This window comes from Hydra vulgaris, chromosome 07 (genome assembly GCF_038396675.1).
Source record: "Hydra vulgaris chromosome 07, alternate assembly HydraT2T_AEP".
Taxonomy (NCBI): domain Eukaryota; kingdom Metazoa; phylum Cnidaria; class Hydrozoa; order Anthoathecata; family Hydridae; genus Hydra; species Hydra vulgaris.
The window spans coordinates 25,865,859-25,886,648 of record NC_088926.1 but is presented as its reverse complement, the minus strand read 5'-3'; the positions used below and the strand labels follow the sequence as shown (position 1 = coordinate 25,886,648).

Below are 20,790 nucleotides of genomic sequence, written 5' to 3'. Positions count from 1 at the left end.
GTGTATTATTTATTTTATTAATGGGGGTGATCCTTAGAACCTTAGCAGCTGGGTGACTATATGAGCATGAATGTAAAGTGTAAACTTTATTTAGGGTAGTCATATTTTAACCACTTTGCGTCCTCTGGAAAAGCTTCGTTCTCTTTTATTAGGCGGAAATATTGAGACAGATGCAGTAGCTTCTTTCTTTCAACAGTATGGAGTAAGTGTTTTATTTTTTTTGTATATATATTTATTTACTTTTATGTATATATACATATATATATATATATATATATATATATATATATATATATATATATATATATATATATATATATTCAAATTTTATAGGTAGAACAAATTTAATATTTTATAGATTTTGTGAGAAAAATTTAATATATTTAAATATTTTCTTACTAAACCTAAATATTAAATTTGTTTTACTTTTTTTATGATATCATTATTGAACTTAATACTGTATTTATTTTCTTAAAGTTTTGTATTTAATTATTATATATTATTTTTATTTGGTTATTTTAGGCAGATCAAGCTTGTGCAGTTTGTATCACAATTGTTTGCCAATGTGCTGAATCAGAAGCTTATGTGAGGGAATTATACAGTTTAATTTAAAATAGAATCGTAAATACAATTATAAAAATTAAACCATGTTTTAATTCTCATGTCAGAACTATTATGGACTTGAATTAAAAAAAAAATATATTTTTGAATTCTCTTTAGATAGCTGATTTTGCTATTCAAGCTTTCTTTCGTTACGGTAGTGGAGCTCAAAAGTTTAATAAAGTTACAAATGTGTTACCTGGCACATCTAACCCAATGGAGAGTTATTTAGTGGGAAGCCCTGTTCAAGGGGGTAGCAGTCAAGGGAGTTTTCTAGCTACGCCAATTCCACAAAGGTTATTTGTTTGTTTTTTCTAATCTTCTGTATTTATTGACTTTTTCTTAAAATAGTTTTCATTAGATTATTGTCAAATATAGTTATATTTTGAAGGTGATCTATCTGTTGCATATAAATTATTGACAACATTGAGGGGGCAGAAACAAGCATTGTGGGGGCAGAGAACTTTAATTTGAGGTTAACTAAGTCTATTAGTCTAAAGGAAGTTAACCTAAACAATTGTAAGTTGGGTATTTGAAAGTTTTTTTATGTTGTGTTATGTAATCGGTATTTTTTTTAAATATCTCCCTAAGGATATTCATCTCCCCAAAGATATTAACCTTTATAAGGTCCAATAAGCTACAGGAAGAGGTCAATGTTTTTATATTAAACTTATGTTGATGAAAAAAAATTAGTGCCATGGCAAATAAGTTGAGATATTCACAATAGTTGTGCAAAATCTTTATTTCTTGTATTTACAACAATAACGAGGTTTTCTTATAACATTGATCTATTTTATAAGGTTGCTCTATAGTTTATCTTGTCTTTTTATAACATTACTTCATGAGTACATAAGAATGTATGTATATTTATAAAGGAAAATAATAGTGTAAATTCAAAATAGGGTATATTGAATTCAGTGGTATTAAGATAGTTGAATTTTTTTTTTTTTATAACAGAATAATGATTGATACATTTAAAAAAGTATTTATCAGTATATCAGATTATGTTAATAATTAAACTTAGGTTAATAAAAAAAGTATGTTTTTTGTCTATGAATTCATATCTACTTTCAAAGTGCTGTATATCAGCAAAATGTTGTGTATCTATTTTATAAAGATAGATATAACTGTGTAATACCAGCGTAATTGATATTATGGAAAGTTAATTGACTTTAAAATATCTAAATATCTTGTTATCGTTAATTTTATAACAATAATGTATAATTCTCAGTGTTTTAAATTATAATGATAAGTTCTAATAAACAACTTTTAATTAGTGCAACTGTAGACTAAATTGACTAATATTTTTTTTCAAATCACGAGCATAAAATAAACAAAAACAAAAATAAAACAAAAAAATTTATAAAATGCATAACTGAAAATTTAATTAGGTATAGATAGTGCTACCATGCTATGAATTAGAAAAAACTTTAACTGAGAAAAAAAAAGAAGTATGAATAGTTATAATAGTATATTTTATGGTTATTACATGAACAATTTAAAGTTTAAAATTAAAAAAATGAAATCAAATAAAAATATTTTAAGATTTTTACTTGACTAAATTGGCTTTTAGTCGATTAGTAGGAAATCCATTGTCGATTAAATCAATTATTTGATTTTTCAAAGTCAACTAATTTCAACTTTTGACTTTTTTAGTCGATTAGTTGAAGTTTTTTAGTTTATGTTCTAAAATTCATAATTGTGACTTTAGTGATTTTATGTTTTAAAATTCATGATTGTGACTTTAAATTAGTTTAGGAAAAGGAGATATAAGAAAATAAAGCAAAATATTTATATTATATGTGAAGATTTATATTATATTTAATTTTAAGAAAGAATGTATTAACATATTTGGACATCATTCCAATATAACCTATTTGGCATAATTTATAAGGATATTTGCTAAATAAATTACCAATCTAGCTTATTAATAATTTTCATTAAGTTATATGTTTGCTTTCTTTAATCTCAAGTTTATCTTAGACAAACTTAAATATAATTTTTTGAGATTAAAATATTTTCTAGAGAATATCTTACATGATTTCTAAATGAAAATTTAAAATGTATTTAGTAGTCTTTTGTTAAGTCATTTTGAAATCCATGTTTTAGTTATCCAAAGGTGGAGTTAACAAAATAAATGAAGTTTATAAAAAAACATTAGTGTTCCAAAAAAACCTAAAATTTGTTTTGCTATCATTGTCTTTCTTATAAAATATTGTTTCTAATAAAGTAAGTATTAACAAAAAAAAGCTTATGCAAATTATTATGGCTTTTTTATGATGGAGTTTATTTATATTAAGCTGGTGCATATCAATAAGGTTTGTTTATGATGGAGTTTATATATATAAAGCTTATGCAAAACATGAAGGAGTTTATTTAAATTACAGCTATCACAATCAACAGTCTACACCAGCTCAGCCAAATCTCACCTCAACAGTTTTGCCTCCATCAAAAAATCTAAATGCACAAGAAAATAGAAAATCAGGAAAATACAATGGTTTGGTGATATATTTTTCAAGACTTCTTAGGTATACCTGTTTATTTATATTTTATGTGCTTATGCAGATTTATAACATAACAAAAGCAACAAAAGAAAATCATTTTTGTTTTTAGACCTATATGGAACTTGTCAATGGTTTCGGAAGTTTTGGTAGATGATAAAAAAATTCAGGTTTATTTGAATATGTAACAATTCTTTTTTTAACTGTTATATGGAAAAATATTATATATATATATATATATATATATATATATATATATATATATATATATATATATATATATATATATTTATTGTGTGTGTGTGTGTATATATATATATATATATATATAGATATATATATATATATATATATATATGTGTGTTGCATAGAGCACCTTTGCAGCACTGCGGTGGTTTTGTTGGAACAATTCCAACTGGTTAATGAAGTTGTTTAGGCTGTCAGCATTTACAATCTCATCTGATAGGCAATTTCCAGCTGTCAATAACTTGATTGAAAAAGTTTTATTGTTATTGGATTGAAATATTTCCTTGACCAGTCAACTTCTCGTTAACAGTTGGCTAGTTAACAGTTTCTTGATTAGATTTTTAAAACCTAAATTAAGTTGTCTCCACTAAGACAAGTGTGGTCAGGTCTAAAATGCTTAGTCTATTTTCGATATTTCATATTATCTTAGTGGCGCATCTTTAGACTCTCTACAAAATATTTCTATCTTTATTTTATGTGGGTTTTAACTTGAAGTTGATAGTTCGAGATTAAAATGCAAGTACGTTATGTATAATTTTTTCCATATTACTAAATTGCTACCCTTAATAAACCCCCATAAACTGTTGTTTTAAATTGAATGCTCATAAACCAGACCAGAAAAGGTTTAAAAATTTGAAAAAAGTTTCTTTTTATTGATAGATTGCCTGCCTATACTAAAACCCTCAGTCGATGTAGCAACACTTTTTGCATGTACTACCTATTTGGTCAGTAAGTGTATGTACACTCTTGTTAATAAAACAAAAATAAATAAATAATAATTATTTAAAAACAGTATAAAACAATTTAAAAACAAAAAAATCACTAATTAAAAATAACTTTCTAGTCATAATTGTTGCAGTTTTTTTTTAAAGCAATAAAATGTAATGTATTTTCGCAAGTATTTATTTGTTTTAACATTTAAGTGACCATTAAATTAATTGTTAACGGTTGCTTAAATATTAAAGCAAGCATTTAAAGAAACTTTTTACCATTAAAAAGGAACTTGTTTTTACCATTAAAATCTTTTTTGAATATTGTGTGTGTGTACATATATATATATATATATATATATATATATATATATATATATATATATATATATATATATATATATATATATATATATATATATATATATATTGATGACCTCATTTTTTCTAATTCCAAGGGCTTTTATATATATGTATGTGTATATATATATATATATATATATATATATATATATATATATATATATATATATATATGTACAATTTTTGACATCAATTTACTCAAAACTACTCACAAATCAGTTAGAACCTTGTCAAACCAATGCGACAAGATATATACATATATATATATATATATATATATATATATATATATATATATATATATATATATATTAGGGTGTCCCAAAAAACAACATTTTTGAAAAATATATGCAGAGACCCCCTTAATGTGTTCTATCTAATACAAAAACACTAGATTTAAAATTTTTTTGAATAAAAAATATTTTAAGGGGTCCCTCAAGACTCTCGAATATTTAATGGGTCCCTAATATTTTCAAAAAAAAAGTTTTTTAAAAGTATGTCAACCTGGTACTCAAATGAAGCAAAATTATATAAAAATTTCAAAAATAATATTTAATTTGGAAAAATGTTAACTTATTTATCAAAATTGTCATAAAAATACATAATAAATGCATTTTTTTTGTTTTTTGTTAAAAAACGTAATTTTTCATATAATAAAACCAAAAATAACAATTCTATATTTGAAATCTATATTATTTTTGCGTAGAATTGTCCCCGTAAGTAACGATAACTAATTTGATATATAAATAAATAGCTAAAACAATCTTTTAGATTGTTTTAGCTATTTATTTATAGAATAAATAGCTAAAACAATCTTTTTTAATGGTAAAAAGTTTCTTTAAATGCTTGCTTTAATATTTAAGCAGAATAATAACTACTTCTTAAGTAAAAAACAGCAGATTTAATGCAATGTTTTTTTGCATCCCATAAATAATACAGCATATAATCAACTATAATTCCTAAACTTATAATAATTGAACAAAATTTCGATATACAGGAAAACAAATAAATGATTTTTGGATGATTCATAAATATATAAACATCTAATCTGTTAAAATAAAAAATATATATCTAAAAATGTGACATTGCAAAAATCAAAATGTCTTTTAAGTAACGGTGGAATTGCCCTTAAACAGTAGAGTTAGCACATTGTTAAATAAAGAAGTTATATTCGTAATAAAGTACGCAACGCAGACATGCATACTGCATGACGTACCTGAATTTTAATTTATGCGGCATAAGTTCAAATTAAAAATGATTTATTTCTTCTATATAAACGCTAAATCCAGCATGTTTTTTTTTAAAATTCGCTAACTCATAGTTTTTTAGGGTTCATTTGACAAAAAACTTCACTTAACTAGAACTTTTACTTTGAATTGCATAAAAGTCCATGCAATAAAATACCAAAACTTGCAACACTTCAATAAAAATTCCAAACTTGAATGTTAAAAAATTAAATATCTATATCTAGCGTAGTATTTATAAATATCTTATAAATAAATATCTAGTGTAAAAAATTTATCAAACTAAAACTTCACTTAAAGCTTCGATTTCGTACATGTTTGATCTATTAATTAATGACTATTATATTTAAAATTCAAAAACATCAGAATGTTGGAATATCTAATATTTTTTGTCAAATATAAGTTAATAAACTAAATATTTTCCCTGGTATCTTCGAATCGGATAGTAATATAAGCTTATATTATTAATATAATTGAACAGGTTAATAATATAAGCTTATATTAAAGTCTATTTATTAAAAAAGTTAAAGCTAAACGCAACTAAAAATTAAAAAAAAAATTCTTTCAATAAACAATATGTCTCACAAAAACATTTTTCATTTAACTTTGAATTGAAACTTTTTCAATTCAAATTTATATTAAAAATGTATTTGTTGAAGGCCAGGGGCATGTGCCTTCTCACTTTTTATCGAATTTTTTTTTTTTTTTTTTTTTTAGAAAATTCAGGATATAAAGGACTTTTTTTAGAAATTGACTATAGTGCCCCCCTCCCCCCATTTCAAAACCCGTGTCATCGGCCATATACTTACACTAATATATATGATATTAATATGTCTATTATATATTTATTAAGTATATAATCGAATACATAAAATATTATTCACTTGATAATAATTAAATGGTACATTTAGTTAAGATTAGAAAGCAGTTTTCTGTTTCGTACAAAATAATGAATGAAAAGTTATGAAGTTATTACTGCTAACAGATAGAATAGAATTACCATTTTCAAAACATTTTGTCCCAATGAGAATAGAAAATTTAAAATAAAATAAAGCTTGATTGAATTTTAAAAAATCAAAAGTTTTAAACTACATGATTTTGTAAAAACGTAAGATTCTTTTGCTTTATTGTTTTTAATTTTTCACATAAATAAAAGAAATACTCTTACTCTTTTTTTTTTAAATTCAACTATGCGCATCATCTTGCTTGTTGATAACGTGTTTCAGTATTAGGAGCGCTAAATATTGTGCTTGGCAATTTTGTTCATCATATGCACTGTATATATATGTATATCTATATATATGGAGAGAAAAGCCTCGGCAGGAATTAATAAATGCACAAGCACTGAATCCTAAAACTGATATGGCAGAACATCAATAAGCATTTTCTTAGGCTTTTTTTATATTTAGATAAAAAACCACATGGATAAAAAAAAGTTTATTACATTTTAGTTTTTTAAGTTTTACACTGTAATGTTTTGGATTATAAATACATCAGATTATTTATTCAAGCATTTAAAAAAGAATGTTGCATTTGAACAAATTTTCAATTCTATTAAAGTTTTATAAATTTTTTAGAAAAAATTAGATTGTTTTTTATTTGAAACAATTAATTATTTTATAAATATTATTTTGTGTCTCGTTTCTTCTTATTTTCATATTTAAAAAGTTCCTTCGTTACTCTTCTTTGTGAAACTTTTTTTTTTAATCTGAAAAATTTAAAAATCGCACTGATATCCAACTGAGAAAGCAACTATATGATTTAAATTTAAATTAAGTTTTTTAAATTAAAAGATATAAAAATAATCAAATTTAAATATTAAAAGATATAAAAATAATAAAAAGATATAAAAATTATTTATTATTTAAATTAAAAGATATAGAATTAAAAAATCATACTGAAACTCTTAGCAAAAAAGCATGTAATTATAAAAAAAATTTTGTAATTAAAACTTGAATAAATGATTTCTATGCTTTTAAAATTTTTTGTGTGTTTTGTAATTCAAATTTAAATGAACTAAAGCTCTTTACTTCTTTACTGTTGTTGTGTTTTTTTTTACATTTTTAAAAATGTTTTTCAATAAAATTCTTAGACTGGTCATTTAAACTTATCAAGTTTATTTGAAAATAATTATGTTAAAACAATTTAAAAATTCCTTCAATTTTAAACTTTTTTACCTTAAAGACGCTCGCAAAAATGTAACAATAAGTAAATATTTTTTTGCTTTTTTTTTATTATTGCATAATTACATAATGCTTATTAAAGCGATATATTTTATTTTAAATGTACTAGATGTTTTTTACTATTTTTGATTATGTAAGTAAAATACGACCAAAAAAACATTAAATTTTGCTGTTTAAAAAAATAATTGTTATTCATTTGCACAAGCTATATTTTGGCCGTGTAAACTGACTTACACTGGGAAAATATAAGTGTATGGAGGTGTGGTTTGGAAGTTTGCCTGCCATTCCTTGCGAGGCCTATATATATTTATATCAAGCCTTCCCGAGAAGTACGTGCGGTCGCATGCCTTGTTTGTCCACGTTTAAAGTAGTTTTTTTAGACCAACTGACCATGCTAGTTTGCATCTTTAACTTACAAAGCGTTTCAATACTTTGCGGCAAAAAGCTAAACTTATCTTCTAAGAAAAAAAAATCTTAAAAAAAGGAAACAAAATTGTAACGATTAATTAAATAAACTTAAAGAAAATTTAATAATTAAATAAAGTAAATTAAAAAAGAAAATTTTTTTATAAAAATTCTATAAAATTTTTGTGTTCTTTTTTTTTTGAGCCGTTGTTGAAAAAACATAATCTTTTTTAACGATTTAACAACAATTAAAAGTTTTGATATGCAATTTATTCACGATTTTAATCAGTCCTTATAATTAAGAAACTAATTTGCTATGTACTCTAAATCTATAAAAAAATTTGTTAATTTTTTCTCTTATTTATTCGTTTATTACGTTTATTCATTTATTACGTTTATTCATTTATTCATTTTTACATATTTAGTGTTTGTTATATTTGTAAGTTTTTTTTCAATACTTATATAATAGGAAAATAAGAAAATAAATTGTTATTTATTAATCAAATAATATTTGTAAAAAATATTATTTGATTAATAAATTTTGTGAATGACGGAATAAGTTAAATAAAAGTTTCTTTATTTACATAGTTTCTTTAATAAATGTATTTACTGCATTTGATGCATGTCTGAAATTGTTTTTTTTTATATTGCCCAATTTCCAATGTTAATACGAAGTACTAGAGATAATGAGTATAACAATTGCTCTGTTTAAAAAAATGTATTTAAAAACTTAAGAAAAATTTTAAATAGTCTCCTAAAAATTTCGTTAGTAAAGTTCAGTAAATTAACAATGCATTAGCCCACAAAATTTTGCAGCATCGTTTCATTTTTTTACATAAAAAACTTGTTAAAATAAATTATTTTTTATACAAATAAATAGCAGTTAGTTTTCTCGCCTTCCTGTGCATTGATAAAAACAGTAAAAATTAGCAAAGATATTTGAAAAACAAATTTTAAAATTGTCTGTGTTTTTAGCGCAATTTATAAATTATTTGCTTTATTTACTTACTTAACTTTTGTCGCAAAAAAATTGTATATCAAAAAATCTTTTTATTTTCGTTATATTCTTATGGACTTTTTTCCTTGACTTGTATCGATTTTGGTAGTTGAAAATAACAAGCACCCTAAATTAACGATTAATTAATTATTAACAAGCACCCATTAATTAACAAGCACCCTAAATACAAGAAAACAAAAAGAGTAAATTTTTAGGTATATTATTTTTTTGACGACAATTTTCTTTTTTTTATTATTAAATTTATTTTAGCTTATTTTATTTATATTTTCTAATTTGTCTTTGATTCTTTTCTTTGAGTATTATATATGTTTTATTCTCTAGTTTCTTATAGCTTTATGTCACAAATTCTTAAAATGCCTATTATATAAAAGCGTGGTCAAGCTATCTAAAAAAATTACTTTAAGCATGGACATACATGGAATGCAACCGCACGCGCTTCTCGGGAAGGCTTGATATATATATATATATATATATATATATATATATATATATATATATATATATATATATATACATATACAAATATATATACATATACAAATATATATACATATACAAATATATATATTTTTAATATGCAGTTGCAAAGCCGTCTAACAAGTGCAGAGTTATCATGGTTTACAGAACAGCTATACAAATTAAGGAAATTTATGGATACATACTCTGATGTCACTGCATCACAATCTCCTACTTATATTCATCGGTTTTCTCTCGTTTCAGAAGAATCAAGTGGTAGGAACCTACGTTTTAAATTTATATTGACCTAAGAAATTGATTTAACATTTTTTATAACTTTATCTTTGTTAAGATTTTTAAATGTTTGAGTCTAAACAAATTAAAATTTTTTTTTTCAAAGTTAAAATGTAATGAATATTCTATGTTGTATTATTATGTGATTACACTTAAAATATTTAAATTAGTTCCTCATGATGTATTTTTGGAAGAAAAACGAGCCTTGAAGACATTCCATAATTTGCTGCTTATTACATTGGAAGCATTAGAGTTGTGGCGAGTGTTAGCTGATCATCAGTTTCATCTTGTTGTTGAAGATGCACCAATAGTATGGTCTTTTTTTAAGTTACTTTTTTGGCACTAAAATATTGAATTGTTTTTATTAATGATGATAATAAGTTATTGATACAAAAATTTATTTTTCAGGATATAAAGGAGAAGTTAAAGCATATTCCTTTAAAAGATTTATTTTCCTCAACTGGAAGTGAAGTTAGTTGTTTTTAATTAAGAGGGATTTTATTTCGCATAACAGAATGAACAAACTTTTTAATTTAAAAAACCAATTAATTATATATAAGCAAATTTCTTAATAAAAAGTAATAAATATTTTTTTTAAAATAAAAAAAATATTATAATAATTTTTAAAGAACTATTATTAAAAAATAAATATTGATTTTAAAATTAAAAAATATATATATTAATTTTTAAAGGGATTCCAAACCTCCGAAACATGTTATGTTCATATTAAAGAGAGTGATAAAAAAAAGATGTTTGGGCAAATTTTTTTGATTAAAACAAAAGAATAAATGCATACCAAGAAAAACTAATTTTTTTATTTTAGTTGAAGCTTGCCTTGTCCGTTTTGGCATAGGCCAAAAAGTCAGCCTATTATTTTGTTCAAGTGCGTTTTATTCCAAAAGGTTTTAGTACATGGCGTCATTGATTTTTTGTTTGTGTGAAAGATTGATTATGTAAACAAACAAAAAAATTAATGATGTCATGTACTTAAACTCTTAGGAATAAAACATGCTTGAATTAAATTATGTAGTATTATGTAGTATAAATTATGTGTAAAAAAAGTCTGTAGATTGCGGCATATATTATATATATGCTGACTTTTTGCCCTACAATAAAACAGAGAAGGGGTTCTTTAACTAAAATTAAAAAAGTTGGTTTTTCTTGCTATGCATTTATTCTTTTGTTTTAATCAAAAAAATTTACCCAAAAATATTTTTTTTATCATTCTTATATATGAACACAATATGTCTGGGAGGTTTGAGATCCCTTTAAGAAATTTTTATTATAAATAAAAAATTAAAAGGGGTTTAAATTTTTAGTTTCATTTTTTGCTTAGCTCAGCACTTGTTTAATAAACCTGCTAATGGAGAAATATTTGCATGATAACTCTGCCATTGAGAACTTGAGCAATCGTTTGCGTGAAATTTGTCCAACAATTTATTCAGCTAATGATGCCATGTGTACCAGAGTAAGTTAAGTATAAAAAAAGTTGAATATAAATATTTTGAATAAAATAATTTGATATTAGATAAGTATTTATAATTTTTAATTATAATTTTTAGTTTTAATTTTTTAATTATATTTTACGTTTAGTTTTGTTACTTTCTAGATTTGTTATTAGATTTAAAAAATTGTTATAATTCTTTATATGACTTTTTTATAAAGGCGAATGAAACAGTTATATCAGCTTCTTTGGTAAATAACCAGAAAGAAAAAGAAAAAATACTTCAAGAGGCTTTAATGGTATTAATTTATTTTATATAAAAAAAAGGAAATGTATGTTAAAGTTCTATTTATATGTTTATAAATATCCAAACCTATTGAATATTTGGAATGAAGTCCCTATAAATCTCTATAAATCTCAAATCCGTCTTTGTATGGAATAATGTCGCAATATCTGGAGCCAATCTTCAAATAATACCCTTTCTCTTTTAGACAACTTTCTTTTAGACAACTGCCAACTTTCAACTATTGTCATATCTTTGTAATTTTGCTGTCATATCTTTATAATGTTTTCTATCTCTTTTCTATAAATACAAAGAGCTAGTTTCATTCAGTTTCATCCTTTTTATGTGACTGTTCCTAAGTGCTCCAAAAATTTTGATTTGTTTAATTTTTTTGATCTTATTTAAAAATTGTAAATTGAAAATAGCAGAGATTCAGGGATCGTTTGCAAAAAGGCAAAAATTTTTCAATTCCAGGTTTTGGGATTTGAAAAACCATATCCTGGATATCAGTATATTGCAGTAAAATAAACACATAAAATGGTTTATTCAATTTTTAGAAAACTTGCAGAAAGCTCAAACTTCATAAATTCTTATCACTTAACTGTATTTTACTGCAAAATAGTCAGCGGAAAATGCCTTTTTTTATGACTCTAGACATGTTGGTTTATTTGCCATTAAAAAATCATAAACTTCCTGAAGACCATCACTCCATGTACACTTTCAAATAATGATATTTAATAATTTATATCTCAGAGGTTTGCTTAATCTTGGCAAAGAATTTCTGGATGTTGCTAAAACATCTAGAAATTTTTTGCCAAGGCTTTATTTAGTTGCTCATTAATAGTTTTAAGTATTTCAAATTTTTTAGGATGATTTAAATTTTTTGCATTTAATCTATTTACAAGGTCCAATATTTTTTTACTTTTAAAATTTGAAGATATTTCAAAAGCTTCAGCTATGAAGTTTAATTTATCTCCATAATGTAAATAGTGCATTAAACTACTTGATTAAGTCCTTCACTCAAAAAATATCCAGAAAGAAACAAAACCTAGATCTCATAATGAAACATAATGAAAAATTATTTAGTGCTGATCCTCTGAATAGCTCTTTAAGAAAAAACAACAAACAGGAGCACCTAAGAATTGTCTTCAAGGAGATGATTCTTCCAAAGTAAGTAAAACTTTAGCTGATTTTTTTAAATTTCTTTTTAATGGTATTGAAATAAAAGAGTTTGAAACTAAAAATATATTGGTATTGAAAAATAAAAGAATTTGGTTGTTTGGTTAGAGCTCTAAATATTTCAGCTAGTCAGAGGTCAAAGTTTATTTTTGTGTTGGAAATACAATTGCCATTAATTTAATTTATTATTTATCATGCAGAGCTCATCTAACTTGACTTTTATAAACCATTTATTTTGTCTAGTAGCCAAAGTCCTGTGCATAGTGATCCAAATTCAATTTTGATGCCAGAAATAAATTTTCTGTCTCCAAAAGCCTATACTTTGATGTTAAATATAACAATAATAAAATGCCTTCATATTTTGCTAATCTTTGTTGTATTTTGATTTACTGTGCTTGGGTTTAGTTCTTAATAGAATAATGTTACATTAACACTTTGACTGCTTGATAAAATTAAAAGATGTTTAGAAAAATTCAACTAAAAAAACCGAAAATGGAAAAAAAAACAATTTTGTGATTTGTATGCCATTTTTCATTTTATTACATCTACAAAATTTGTAAACAAAAAATTTAAGCCCTCATTGTATAAATAATGAATGGTATTTAGAAAAGCAATAATTTTTTGCATTAAAGGTCATAATTTTAATGGCTCGCCACACTTTAACAGAAAAGCCACTATCGTCAAATAGTTAATTAATAAAATAAATTAAGCTGCAGTCAAAGGGTTAATTAATAAACAAATAGTTTTTTAATTAACTAATTTATATTCTTTTAAAGTCACTAAATGAATTCTAAATAGTTTGCATTCTTCAAAAATTCACTATATAAGTTATAAGTACTAAGTACACTACAAATCGTATTTTTACTTAGATTCTGGTTATATCGTTTATGTTTCCATCCTAAAACACTGTTTAACAAAGACTTGTTATAGTTTTTTGTTCTACTATAAAAACAAAATAAATAAATTTAGTTTTATTCCTTTGAATACATGTACATAATGTTTTAACATTCTTTTAAGTACTTAATAAGATTTTTAAATTCAAAAATTTAGAAAAAGCTTTAAATTTAAAAAATCTGAAAATTATATCACATTGATTTGCTATTAATCTGCTTTAAATGAGAAAAATAATTTGTTAGTATTCATATTTTCTAGAATGTATTTATGTTTTATAATGCTGTATATGTTTATTAGTGTTCTTTTTTCTAGATTTATTCAAAGGTTCCAGATTTGGTTAATTTACAGTGGGTGACTCAGCAGCTAAAATTAAGTAAGTTGTAGATTTATATTGAAATTGAATTAGTTATACATTCAAGTTAAAATTAAATTATGAATTCAGCATCTGCTAAGGTGTCTCTCTCTCTATTGTGCTTACCTATTTCTTACTTCTGATACCATTTTTTACTGGTATATAATTTTTATTCATTCATATATCAAATATTGTTCTCATAATTAATGTTGTTGTCATATTTGGCCTGGTGCTTCTAATGATGCTCTTTCTCTTTTAAACATGGTTTAAATTTGTATTGCAAGTATATTTGGACCTGTTCTAGCTACCAAGCTTGAGCCTCTCTCCCATTTTTGTAAGATTGCATATCTTTCTCATTTCTCTAAACACTACCGTTACCATGGTTGCTGCTCAAGCAAGCATTAACTCTTAAGGAAAAAAACTAGGTAAAACTTATTTTTTATTTTATTTTTCTTGCATTTCAATGCTTTAGAATTCTCTTCCTTATTTAAACAGTTTGCACATTAATTTAGATATGTTTTCTTGATTCATGCAGTTTGCACATCAATGCTTTAGAATTCACTTCTGTCTGTATGCTTTCTCAATTCATACAGTTTGCACATCAATGCAACATACAGTTTTAAAATTGTTTTTGTAATCTTTAACTCACTTTGTTGCTTTTTTTTAAATATAAATGTTGTTAGCAGCTTTGTTGTGAGTGAAAACATTAATTGAAATAAGTTAGTTTACATAATTAAATAAGTTAATTGTATATTAGCTATGCAACAAATTTGTATTAAAATTAGGTACAAATGAGTTTGTTTTTTAACAAAAAATTTATATTAACTTGAATCAAAGTAATGATATTATGAAATTTATTCATTTATGTTATAATTTTTAGACAATTTTTATGCTGGCATTGTACAGCTATGCTTGACAACCGCACTAAATTGTGATCCAATGGGTATTGCTCTACACTTTTATAAAACTGGTGAGCCACTAGATGATATTGAGGGTGTTGAGGCATTTAATATGCAGTAAGTTTTTTTATATGTTGATACATCTCAATGATGAAGTTATTTTTATAGATAGTAATTAGTTTTTACAGAATATGCAATGATATTGTATAATGGTGTAATCTATTGTATTCAATGATCTAACAATGGTTCTTATGATCTAATAATGATATAGGTTACTTTATTTGTCATCTATTATTTTATTGTCTTGATTTTAGTCAAGAATCATACAGATGCATCCTTGAGACTTTGGAAGATCTACTTAACACAGGCAATTCACACCCTGCATCACCACATCTTCCTACCAGGCCTGGTCCTCCTGTTCATCCAGATGGATTATCAGCAGAGCAAGCAAGAAAGTTTGTAAGCAAGTTTTTATAAATGATAATTTTTAAAATACTTTACATGTTTGCTAAAATGATAATCTTAATTAAAAGCTTCAAGTTTGATTGGTGTTTTTGTTTGATTAATGCTTCAGTATTGCTTCATGGTTATTAAATTACAGGCGGTAAACAGTCAACGACTGCCAAAAATGACCTAAATTACTGTTTGGATCTTTCAAAATAAATTGTTGCCAGTCAAGATTGACCGGTTAAAAAAACCTGAGTTTAAAAATATAAGTTTAAGTTACTAAAAACTACGATGCACGATGATGATGATTTTGACGATGCATTTTGAATTTACTAAATATTCATAACATCTAAAATATTTTTTCATGAAATATATTTTTATTGTTTTTGGCGTTTAAGTTTTTGCAGATTGAACAATGCAACGCGCTTTTAATTCACTTTGTTGATGAATATTATTTATGACTTAAGCTATATCTTCATTTTTTACCCATCTTAAAATTTAATCCACAATAAAAATCACTATTTGCCATTTATTTACTTGATTAAAGTTCTTTTATTATTATTTTTTGTCATTAGTTAAAATTATTCTTTTAACTGTTGTTTTTTGCTTTTTTTTCTTATTCAATTTTTATCAATCTATTTTTTTTTTAATTAAATTTTTTTTAAAAAACCTAAAATTTTGCCAGCATTTGGTGAAGTCATTGCAATGAATGAACATTATCAACCCATTTAGTTATTTAAATAATAACAATTTGATGCATTTTTTCTTTTGAGTTATTAAGAGAACGATTTGCATTAATGATTTTTATTGTGGCACTTAATAAAAAGGTGATCTAAAGTATTAAATATTCAGTTTCAATTACTTAATTTTTTAAACTACTGGGCTAGATAAATCTTTGTATTGCCATTGCATGCTAAAATTTCAGATTTTCTACAGCTACACTTGGTTTCTATTAAAAGTAACAATCACTCGAACTTATTAATAAAATTTAAAAATTAGGAACCATTTTGTGCGATGTAAAGCTTTAGCGAGTAATAAATTAAAAAAATTTTTTGAGTTTTCCTTAATAGTTTTAGTGTTAATTAAACATAAGAAAATTTTATATTATTATTATAAATAAAAATTTTAATTATGTTTAAAAAAAGAAAAACAAGTTAAACATAAAAAGTGTTAAACATTTCAAACAATACAAACTAAAATTACTTTGATGTTACCAAACCTTCTTTTTCAACCAAAACTCTGTTTTTAATCAATGAATGTGAGCTAATAGACATTATTCCAAACTTTTAATTGGAGCATTAGTTATTTAGTTTTCATTCTAAAAAAAGCAATCATTTGAAAGCATAAATTATTTTTTTATTTACAAAGTTCAAAAAAAAAAGTGTTATAAAACAAATATTTAAAACACTGAAAATCTTTTTTATAATTGACCAGTTAATAAAAACAGTTGTTAAAAACTTTGACCGGCTAACACCTAGTTTTTAACTAGCTGGTCAAATTGAACCCCTACCTTCGATTTTCTATCTTTTGTGCTGCGTTGGGTTTTTACAGGATTTCTTAGATACGCATGGTTGTTACATGGTCATTAAATCTCAAAATTATTGGATGGTTATTAGGTCACAGGTTTGTGATATTTCATGTTACACAGGTGTATTGTTCCAGCACAGGATTGTTATATGTTGTTAAGTTGGATTAAATTGTTGACATGGTTGTTAAGATACACAGCATTATTTTATGGCTGTTATGGTTTGTTCATTAGTCACCCAGAGTTATTATGGATTTCAAAAAAAATCATATTAACTCTGAGTCACTAGATTAAAAATTTCAAAAAGTTTGAAATTATTATTCTAGTGTAAAATCTAGATAAGGTTTGTGAATTTCATTGTATTTGTAATATTTTTTATTTAAAATAATTATTTAATTTTTACAATTGTACTATAAATTTACTAGAAGAAAAAAAGTATTATTGTTGTTGTTCTATTATTATTTTATTGATTTTTTACCAAAAAAAAGTTTATTAAGTTATTTTATATGTCAATTTTATATATCAGAAATATATATAAGTCCTATAGGTTATGAGTCTATGGATGGTGAGTCTATGGATGGTGAGTCTATGGGGCTACCTTAAAGCTCATTTAACTACTCATAGCTTCTAGGAGTACCTTATTAACTAACTTATACCTGATAAAACTGCCACATAGTCTTTGGAACTATCCCATAGATTGTGTAGACTATAGGACTACTCATAGTAAAAAAGTACCCCTCATTTCAAAACAATTATATAAATGTAATTAAACTTTGAAAATTAAATGTAAGTATAGGTTATACAGTATACAGTAAAAATACCTAAATAAAGTAATATATGTTAAATAAAGTTTTTAATTAGTCGTAGGTTTTATTGTTTCATACTGTAAAATAATTAGTTTTTCAATTGTAACTGCTTTAAATTTATTAATGCTTTTATTTGTTCACTAATTGTGTTTTGTTCTTTTCAAATGTCAGAGATTATTAACTTATCTTTTAAATATAAAATTATATTAAATCCTTTTTTTGTTAAAACAACTATTTTTATTGAATTTTTTATTTAAATTAATCTCAAAGTTCTCTACAAATTGAAAAAAAATAAATTTTTTTCTCAAGTTTAATAAAAGAAGTTTTTAAATTTATTTTTTATTATTTTTTTATTCTCATATTTTCCATTTTTCTCATATTTTTCATTATAAAGTATTTTGTTTTTAAGAGCTATTTTCAATTTTTGTTTTTTATTTTAACTACAATTCAAATAGTTTTTTTACTCAATAGTACAACCAAATGTTGATGGCTGGTTTGAGTTGTGGTGATGAACTATTTCATGTCGCTTTGTATACTTGGTTGATCAAGAATAATCAAACTGATCGACTTCTAGAAGTATTATTTCAAAATGTTTACCAAGTTTTAAATATAATCCAAGTTTACTTTATTATTAAATCCTTGATTAAATTATAGGTAATTGTGGTTTAATTTTTCGTGTTTTTTGTGTTGTTTTTTTCAGAAACTTTTTCCTCTCTTTTTTAGATAAAATCTCCATTCATAGAGCAGTATCTAATTTCTACTGCAGCAGAACAGGTATGTTGATTTTCGAAATTGTTGCCATTATTGTTCATTAATTTAAATTGTTATATGTATATATTTGTTAATTTAAATCATATGCAAAATGTATTATGGGATAGAGATGATTGACAATTAGAAGTAATTAGTGTACTGCCTAATTTATTTTTGGAAATTTTAAGTTTTAAAATGCAGACTTTAATAGACTTTTCAGGTTTTCAGAAGAAAAAAGAGAAAAAAAGCAAAAAATAATAATAGAATTTTTTTTTTTCCATAATAAATTTTCTATTTAAATTGCACCTGTTTAAGCCCAAACCCTTGGTTAATGTAAGTACTAAAACTCTCACAGTGCTTGTAATGTTTGTATACTAATTTTAATTTTCTGATCCCTCAAATTTTTCAGTTTATAAACGGTATTGTACTTGATGAATCATCTACCCTTCATCTTCTAGAATTAACTCTTACTTTCGATCTGTCTTGGAAACCATATATTAAATCAATTGCAAAATTAGTTTCTGCTGAGGTTGCTTCTCTTTATTGTGCTTGCCACTTTCTTACTCAAGATTCTACTCTTTATCTCTATTAGTCTCAAATCCGTCCTTGTATAGAATACTGTTGCCATATCTGGGGGGGGGGGGGGGGATTTTTGAATGATGCCCTTTCTCTTTTAGACAAGGTGCAAAAGTATATTTTAAACATAGTTGGACCTGTTCTTGCAGCCAACCTCCAACCATTATCACATCGTCATAATGTTGCTTCTCTTCCTCTTTTCTATAAGTACTATAATGGGCACTGCTTTAAAGGGCTTGTGTCTCTTGTGTTGTTTACTAAAATTCATCTTCGTGTTACTCGTCATTCAATTAAGTGTCATCCTTTTACTGTGGCTGTTCCTAAGTGCTCCAAAAGTTCATATTTGTTTAGTTTTTTTTCTTCAAACATCAGTTCTTTGAAATTTGCTTCCATCTTGTTTCCCTGATTCATATAATTTGCAATCTTTTAAGTCGTCTGTTAATCGTTATCTTACTCTATAAACTTCATCTTTTCTCTTCTAGTAACTTATAACTCTAGTAGTGGGTGTTTGCTGCCTTTTTGGAAGTGAAGATTACTCTTCACTTCCAAGTCTTGAGTTAGAATGTTATTCCTTGCCCTTTTTGGAGCTGAGTGAGGTGGCCTTGTGTAAACGCTGAAAAGTTCATCAGATACAAACTCAGTTTCAGAAGCAGAAGAGCTGGAAGAATGTTCTGATAGTAGAGTTGAAGCGACTACTTCTTGGTTTTTCCTGACATCTTCAGCATCCCTTTTTTTTTTGATTTAAATGTTTTTCTGCTCGTTTAATTTTTCAAGATTCCTGTTGAGCAAGATGCTTATCCATACCTCCAAAACTGGAACTGGAGAGATCTTCTTGCTGGGATACCAGAAACTTCCTCATTGTGCATAATCTGCAATGCATCTGATCTTGCAACATCAAAAAGTTCATGTAAATCATTTTTGAAAAATTCCTCTTTCATTCTGTAACCCTCAAAATTTTTTGTGCAACTTTTTTTTAGTGACTTGTAGACATTATGTAACTTCAGCAATTTTTTGGCAGCATATCTAACTGACGTAGTCGGTATCCTAGTCTTTTCCCAGTAACAAAAGGCGGATAATATGGTAACATTAGCACTTAAGTTTAATGATTTCTTTTCTTCCTTGTGAAAGTAGAGGAAGTTTGCCAGTTCTTGTTGATTCGAAGGAAGTCTGGAGCATTCCAACTCTTTAGTTGATTTTCTAATTAACCACACACTATCAGAACTTCTCATTGTTGGAGCTTTTGCCATTTTTACCTAAACTATGAACCAACAATTATTGTCTAGAGTTTACCATTTCAAATTAGAGACAACTGCGTGTGATATAATAATTAATTACTAAATTATAATTGACTTAATCAATAATCATATTAATAATAGTGGAGACTCATGCAGGAAATACAAATATGAGAAGAAGTGAAAGCAACTAAAAGTTGACTTAAATTAAAATTAAGTAAGTAAGCAAAAAAGGTTGCTATACAAATAATATATTTCTTTTTAAAATCTCATTTTACAGATTATTATATTTAGTTTATTATAAAATTATTATACATTATATTTATTATATTTCACATGAACTAAAATTACCATTACTTAGTACTTACTCTCACACTTAGATG

At 24.9% G+C, this 20,790-nt stretch overlaps 1 protein-coding gene across 1 annotated transcript in view; it reads left to right on the top strand.

Annotated features, from left to right (window-relative positions):
• LOC100212106 (nuclear pore complex protein Nup155) overlaps positions 1–20,790 on the top strand; it is a 107,326-nt gene that overhangs the window by 59,293 nt on the left and 27,243 nt on the right. The window contains exons 14-28 of the mRNA XM_065801474.1: positions 95–202; positions 523–585; positions 721–896; positions 2,988–3,128; positions 3,214–3,271; positions 9,852–10,002; positions 10,191–10,330; positions 10,429–10,491; positions 11,357–11,488; positions 11,686–11,763; positions 14,133–14,193; positions 15,053–15,188; positions 15,386–15,530; positions 18,321–18,425; positions 18,573–18,623. Of these exons, the coding sequence (XP_065657546.1) occupies positions 95–202; positions 523–585; positions 721–896; positions 2,988–3,128; positions 3,214–3,271; positions 9,852–10,002; positions 10,191–10,330; positions 10,429–10,491; positions 11,357–11,488; positions 11,686–11,763; positions 14,133–14,193; positions 15,053–15,188; positions 15,386–15,530; positions 18,321–18,425; positions 18,573–18,623 (1,608 nt within the window). The remainder of the gene's footprint in view (positions 1–94; positions 203–522; positions 586–720; positions 897–2,987; positions 3,129–3,213; positions 3,272–9,851; positions 10,003–10,190; positions 10,331–10,428; positions 10,492–11,356; positions 11,489–11,685; positions 11,764–14,132; positions 14,194–15,052; positions 15,189–15,385; positions 15,531–18,320; positions 18,426–18,572; positions 18,624–20,790) is intronic.